Source organism: Octopus bimaculoides, chromosome 15 (genome assembly GCF_001194135.2).
Source record: "Octopus bimaculoides isolate UCB-OBI-ISO-001 chromosome 15, ASM119413v2, whole genome shotgun sequence".
Taxonomy (NCBI): Eukaryota; Metazoa; Mollusca; class Cephalopoda; order Octopoda; family Octopodidae; genus Octopus; species Octopus bimaculoides.
Window position 1 is genome coordinate 25,841,752 of NC_068995.1, and position 7,576 is coordinate 25,849,327.

At 39.0% G+C, this 7,576-nt stretch overlaps 1 protein-coding gene across 2 annotated transcripts in view; it reads left to right on the forward strand.

Moving 5' to 3' along the window:
* LOC106872843 (deleted in malignant brain tumors 1 protein) overlaps positions 1-7,576 on the forward strand; it is a 257,237-nt gene that overhangs the window by 150,802 nt on the left and 98,859 nt on the right. For both annotated transcript variants that reach the window (XM_014919977.2, XM_052973204.1), the window contains exon 10: positions 5,524-5,669. In XM_014919977.2, the coding sequence (XP_014775463.1) occupies positions 5,524-5,669 (146 nt within the window). The remainder of the gene's footprint in view (positions 1-5,523; positions 5,670-7,576) is intronic.

Below are 7,576 nucleotides of genomic sequence, written 5' to 3' on the forward strand. Positions count from 1 at the left end.
TTAATTGTCGCTCCCGTTACAGCTTCGTATTCTTTTAGTGTCTCGCGACCAGGTCGATATGCCTGTGGCTCGACACTATCACGTGACGTCGTCCGCGTATGCAGACACACTCCTCCCGCATCCCAGTTCTCGCGGGATGCCCCTCAGCGTGGTCAGCTTCCGCAGTAGTGGCTCTAAAGTCAATATGTACAGAAGCGACGAGTGGGGGCAACTTTAACGGACCGAACGCGTGATGTTAAATGGTCTGGACAGATGACCATTTACGCAAACTACCGAGCGGATGCAGCTGTATAAGACAGCGATCCAACCGCGAAAGACAGGACCGAAACTAGCCGCTCTAAGGACAGCCTTCAAGTAACGATGGTCTACACTTTCGAAAGCTTTCGATTGAACCCCACCCATGCCAGGTTCCTTAACTACCTTGTCTATGATGTAGCGCATCAGATGGAGGTTGTCATGGATACTCCTGCCCGGCACGGCGCATGTTTACGACTTCTCGACCAGTTTCTCAATGACAAGCGCTAAACACTCAGCTAGAACCTTGGCTAAAATCTTCAAATCTGCATTGATCAGAGTGATAGGCCTGAAGTTATCTATGACGTTCCCCTTGTTTGGACCTTTAGCAGCCTCACAACTCCTCGGCTCACAAAACTGGGAATACTCCCGTTTTGCTGTCAGTTGCAGCAGACTGCTGCCAAGAGGGTGATCGTGTTGTCCCTCTACTTAGTGGCGCTGGTGGTGGTGTTGTTTGGTTGGGCTTTTTGGTTGGTGGAGCCCTTTCATTTGCTTTATCAGTCGTGCTGCTGGCGGTGTGGGTAGCAGTACTGATTTGCCTTTCGGTTTTTGGTTTTGTTGTTGATCCTTTTGTTGTTGTTGTTGTTGTTGTTGTTGATGATCTTTTGCTAGAGGGCAGTCTATTTTTGAGATGGTATCTGCTACCACAAATGTAGCAACGGCCACATGTAGGGTTGTACCATCTGGAAATTGAATCAAATCTGAGAGATTTTCCGTTGTTTCTAGATTTGCTTGAATTAATAAATCAACCCTTGTCCAATCCAATCTCAGGACGGTAAGTAGGAATCATTATAAATTCCCCGCACTCCAGGCTATTTGTCCAGTGTTCCTTTGCGCATTCTTCCGTATCAAATCCTTCCTCGATCGTGGCAAATATTTTGCCTCTTGCAATATATGTTTTAAAAGCCCATATGGCCTGTAGACATTTCTCAACTGTTTCTTGAGTGGCCTGTTCTAATCTTTTATTTTTTGTGTTCGGGGTGGGGGGAATGTCTTGCAAAATGCTTTCTGTGGTGGTCAGTTTAATGGTTCTGTCTTCTTTATATAACAATTGTTTACAATCTTGTAGTTCTTCCTTTGAGAAGGACATTAAATATATCTTTTGCTTTAAAACAGAAGCAAAATTATTTAGTCTGTGATATTGTTGTTGGTGGTAGCAGTCTTCGTGGCAGAGGTGATAGTGGTGGTGACAGGAGAAATGATAGACGTGGTTGTACTGCTCATTGTTTTATGAGTGTTTTCATTGTTTCTGCCTTCCCTTACAACTTTTCGGGAGTAAAGCTTGCGTCAGTATGCGTATTGTTGTACAAATGTGTGTGTGTAAGTACATCAATGTTTTCTTTTTTGTTCGACGTGTTCGGTGTAGGTAATGGAGGGAATTTCATTTCTAGGTGGACCTCAGAGACGCTGACACTGTTAGCTGAACTGTCTGTATCGGTTCTCCAGACAGAGGAAAATATTTATGAGATAAGATTTTGCAATATGAAAATTGGCCCTTAGAGAGCACATTTTCGAGCGAGCGAGCTTTAGGTCAAGCAGATGTTATTAGAAACCTTTCTGACAAAAATATATACAGGTATATATAAGCATACACGACGAAATATATGAACTTACGCGAGACGACGCGAACAACAGCCAATCAGATAGATAGATAGATAGATAGATAGATAGATAGATAGATATAGTCGGTCTATGGAGTTACCCAAGGTTTCACGTCCATAAAGCACTTAGCCTTATAACGTCTCATCAGACTAGATCTAGGAGGTACCCACCCAGGATCAAGGACCTTGATGCCTTCGAGGCAGACCTGCTGGACTTCATTCCCAGGCTAAAATTCCGTAAGACCTCTTACTCCTTCCAGCGTAAGCATTAGGGTCTGATGCTGTAAGGCTAAGCGCTCTATGGATGAGAATCCTTGGGTAACCCCATAGACCGGCCATAACTATCTTTATCTAAATACTCTACTGCTCTATAACTTAGTGTACTTCTCTTTCGGAATTATGATTTACTGATGATGATGATGACGATGATGATGTGTGTGTGTGTGTTTGTGTCTGTGTGTGCGTGAGTGCGTGCGTGCGTGTGTTTACTTCTAAAGTCAAATTTATTGCAGTTACATAGAGGCTTAAAATTTCGTAGACGTCTTCCAGAAAGCAAGCCCGTCGGGTTTAGTTAACCGAATGGAAAGATACAGGAAGTCCAAGATGACTACTGGAACCTGAGCTGCCATTGTTGAAGGCAGGTGACATAGTGTTGTTCGAAATAAAATCGACATTCCAGCGACATCAGATATATTTTTTTTTTAAATGTTGAATTTCTTGGAGCACGTGGCTGACCAGGAAGCTGGTGACGTCTTGTTGTCTGGCCGGTCTTTCAAAGGACTATCGGGCGAAGATGTGTATACCAGATGTATGAGTGCATAGATGTGGATGTCTGATGCTAATGCGTGTGTATCTACTATATGTATACGGGTGAGGGTGCGCATGGGGATAAACCGGTGTGTGGCTGAGAGCTGATGACATCCGTTCGTTGGTCGCACGCGAACATGTCGGTATATGCGTCAGCTGTGTACATCAGCTTTGTGTGTGTTTGTCTGGAAGAATATCATGTGTGCGTGTGTGTTTGCATCTGGTATATGCGTGTGTGTGTATATATATTCATTCTTTTGGCATTTATGTGCCCGAGCATGGCAGATGTATACGAGTGTGGTTGTATCAGCGTTGCTGGCGGGTGTGGGGTGGAGAATTTGGCGTTGAATTCAGGTGGAGTGAGGTTGTGAGGAAAGGTTTGGTTATGCTAGTGGGAAAGAAAGAGAAGAAAAACATACATGCATAGATGTTTATGTGTGTGTGTGCACGCCGACGTATATGAAGACGGCTATAGGAGATTACACGAGATGCATAAGATTGAAAGGTCAGCCTGTGGTCTGTGTAGGCATTGGTAGTTAGAAACTCTGTCCTTTGTTGTGGGGCAGTCACTGTGGAGGTGCAATCGATGTTAAGGTGAGTTGTTGGCGAATAGTAGTTTGAAGCTCACTAGGAGGGCGTTCCTCTGATGGCAGCCATAAGATTCTGTTAGTATTTTCTGATGACAGACACTGCAGGCTGGTGGAGAATATGCAATCTCTCGCTGATACAGAGCAGAAATTCCTTGCACAGATGGGGCCCTGTCGATGGTCCATTCGATGGTTTCATTCCTACAGCCCTTGAGAAGCAGGATCCTCCTAAAAGGCAGCTGGCACGGTTTCGTCGATTACAGATTGAGGTTGGTCGTTGTGTGGGCGCATGTTTGCGTCTGTTGTTGTACGCAATGTTAGAAGCGATTCTGTGTAGGCAAGAGTAGCTCACCTTGACGTTATGTGGGTTGAAAAGTTTATAGTACTTATGGCCCCTGGGAAAATGATTTTTAATCAGCGACAAGAACTGCCTAACTACGTCGGTGGAAACTTCTAGGTTAAATGGAGGTTGAACCAGATGATCTTTCTTTTTGAGGTCCTTTTCGGGTGTTGAGGTACAGGTTGGAAGTCTTCTATATATGCTAACCTCTCGGAATATTAACTCCTCACCAATACATAATTGTGGTGGAGGGATGTCCAGTTGAAGATCTTCCTATCGACAGAAAGCTTAGATATTCTGCTAAAGCCTGAAACTAGGTTTCTAACTGCAGTGTGTGGATGATTCGAGCTTCTGTGAATGTACACAGTTTTACAGTATATATAGACAGTTAATTCAAACATATTCGCACGCGGACATTTACAACATATATACATACTTGAATACATACATAAATACATACATATTCAACTGGCTGAGCGTTTGAATAAGCCGTCAGGAGATACCTATAGTCTCACCAATACGAATTTTACATGTGTATGCATGTATGCAGAGAGGAAGTTATAGATATGTGAGGAATATGCCAGAGTATTTTTTTATGCTTGACAATGTGAAGTAGCGTCGAGTTGCGTCACTTTATGTCAAAGTCATAATCTGGTGGTTCGATAAATAGACACCAATAATTACTACCAGATTAAAATAAGTACTTATGTTGATATGATGGGCTAAAACCCTCTGAAATCGAATAACTTAAACTAGTAAAAAGAAAAGTATTGACCCTGGTTTTGTAGTCTAAATACATTATGAGTAAGACGGTGAGCTAGCAGAATCGTCAGCACGCCAGGCAAGATGCTCAGCGGCATTTCGCCCGCCTTTATGTTCTGAGTTCAAATTCCGCCGAGGTGAACTTTACCTTTCATCGTTTAGGGGTCGATGAAATAATTGCCAGTGAAACACTGGGATCGATGTAATCGACTACTCCTCCCACCCAAATTCCAGGCCTTCTGTCTTTGGTAGAAAGGATTATGAGTAATGTGTCTTTGTCAGTTGTATCATAATCATTCGCAATATCATCGTCTTTTTCGTTCTCGTCATCATATTCGGCACTATGTATAATCACCGTCATTTATCCTCATCATTATACCTCCACGACCTTCACTGTCGACTGTTTGCGCTTAGTTCTTCCGTAAATTAGGACATCTAATGAACAATTACATTTGTTCTGAATATTTTTTTTTGCTTTTGAAGTATAATATGAATGTTACTTTTATTCGTTTCAATAACACAAACACCAATATTCCCGAACGCTTCTCATCATAATTATGGTCCTCATTACTATCATTTCCACAATCTCCTTCACAGTCGCACTAACCAACTTCACTCATCTCATTATTACAATATTGATTGCTAGGATGGTTGTTTCTTTTAGTGGAGCGAAGTAACTCTCTCCCTCTTTCTCTTTGTTCCCTCTCTCTCTATCTCTCTCTCTTTCTCTTTCTTTCACTTGGGGGTCAGTGATTTGAGCAGCGAAGTCAGCAAAGTTAGCTATTCTAGTAAATTTCAAAGAGAAATCAAGGATCAAGTTACAAATTAGGCTTTAAAATATGAGTAGTTACAAATTTGATTGCTAAACCTGTGTAATATTTTTTAAAAAAGGTGAATTGAAATATTTCATATAGACTTATTTCTATTTTTTATCGTAATATTTCACAGAATCATCTTATATGTTAGCTATATATATCTTAGATTATCTACTCAAATTTACTCAATTCAGTAATTCCATTAAACTATTCTTCTGATACAATTTTTGTTTATGTAAAATTGTATGTTATATTATTAGTTGTAATCGATTTAGAAATATCATATCAACACAGTGTTCATTTCTTATCTTTTTCAGTATAGACAACCCTGGTTACCTGCCAGTCATGATGTCGGGCATCCACTGTTTCGGGCGGGAAATGACGCTTTTCGAATGCCATATTGAAACATGGAGACTAGAAACAAATTGTGACAAGATTGCACATGTTTATTGTTATAAGAAAGGTAAAATTCAATACTGTGTGAGGGTCTATTCCGTATAAAAACAAAATCTACATTAGATCTCAGCTGCCATCAGATGTTTTACCTATATATTTGTATTTTAGATATAATTGTCATGTCGTCAAACATCTATTGGACTGTAGAATGTTTCAGAACCTAAGGTTAGTTATACATGTCTGTCATTATAAATTACATTTTTGCCAGCTGAAGAAACGTTTAACAATCTTATTTTCTTATTTACCTGATAAAAAAAGAATTCCTCGTAAATTATCATAAATGATTATTATCTTATTTGTTTTTAATTTAATGTTTTTTAGGTGGGGTGTTTCTTTGTTTTCCTCTCCCCACTTTATTCCAACATCTTTATAATATTTTCCTTCTTGAGAATAGAAGCAAATTAATAATGTTCGTGTTCATTATTTGCATTTATTTGCTACTGTTTTCTGCTAAATATTTATGTAAACTTACATAAAGCTATATTATAGAAATATTCTAATTCTAGGAGTCTTCAGTCGCCTTCTTTCTGTTTTCAATATACGTCTCTGATATAGGGCCGTTTATACAAACTCATTAATCTTCTTTTTTCTATGTAGTCTGTTTGGTTTTTGTCTTTTTTTTCAACTTCCAAATATTGATTTCAAATGTTGATTTCAAATGTTGGCACATATGGTCAACAATTCCAGGGGAGCGGGTCGGTCAATTACATCGATCCCAGTGCTCAATTGGTACTTATTCTATAGACTCCGAAAGGATGAAAAGCAAAGTCGACGTCGACTTTGCTTTTTATCCTTTCAGAACGTAAAGAGCTACGTGAAATGCCGCTAAGCATTTTACCTGGCATGCTAATGATTCTGCTAGCTCGGCGCCTTCAAATTCCAAATAGTATATTGAACTATAGTGTATTTAAGTACAGCTAACATCCATAATGTACCTAATTTTTCTCTTTTAACCTATAATCCTGCTCTCTTCACTTTGTTTTCATTCATAAAATTTCTATACCCTTTGTTAAGATTCGTTATGTATGACCATTTTTCTACTGTCATTTTCGGAACCACCTCTCGCAGAATGGTTGTGTTTATTAGAATGGATTATTGAAATTGTTTGTAATAATCCTATGCCAGTTGTATCTTTGTTCGTAAAAAACAATGCAAACTTATGACTTTTTGTTATATTATTCGGTTAAGCTTTCCTCCGACCATCGTTTTCTTTTTTTCTCCTTTTTTTTTTATTTCTGTAGATATATACATGTTCTGTAACTTGACATATTATGATTAATATAATTATATCTGATGCTACCTTACTCAACATCTTTAGATATGGAACAACATTAAATGCTTCCTAGATAATTAGTACAATTCAATCTTGATTTTTTTCTTCTTCTTCTTATACTGCTATTCCAACGTCTACATAAGTTTTACTCATCTGGTTTTATATTATTCTCATCCAAATGTGCCTTTAATCTGCCGCGACTGATTTATATGTCGTTGATATACTGAGAGTGTCTTATGGAACATAAGACACTCTCAGTATATATTGTCAGGTATTAGATTTTTCCTTCCCTTTGAGGTGCTATTGGATCTCTTCAATTTCGATCACAGATGCTTTAATTATTTTTTAACTAAACAGTTTGAAACTTCGTATACTGGTATAATGTCTTACGCTGAACACGGTTTACTTTTAACATTTTTGACAACATTTCGTATTTTAGAAGTTATTTCGTGTTAAAGATGTCGAATTTTGGCAATTTTAACCAATCAACGACGTGTATTCAGCTGAAGAAAGTTACTACTGTTTGCGAAAGTAGTCGAAGAGCAACAACTTCCGAGTCATCTCTATTGAATATCACCACTGTGTTGTATTTCATTTTTGTTTACTACCTGTGTTGCATATTACACGTTTTTTTTTTTTTT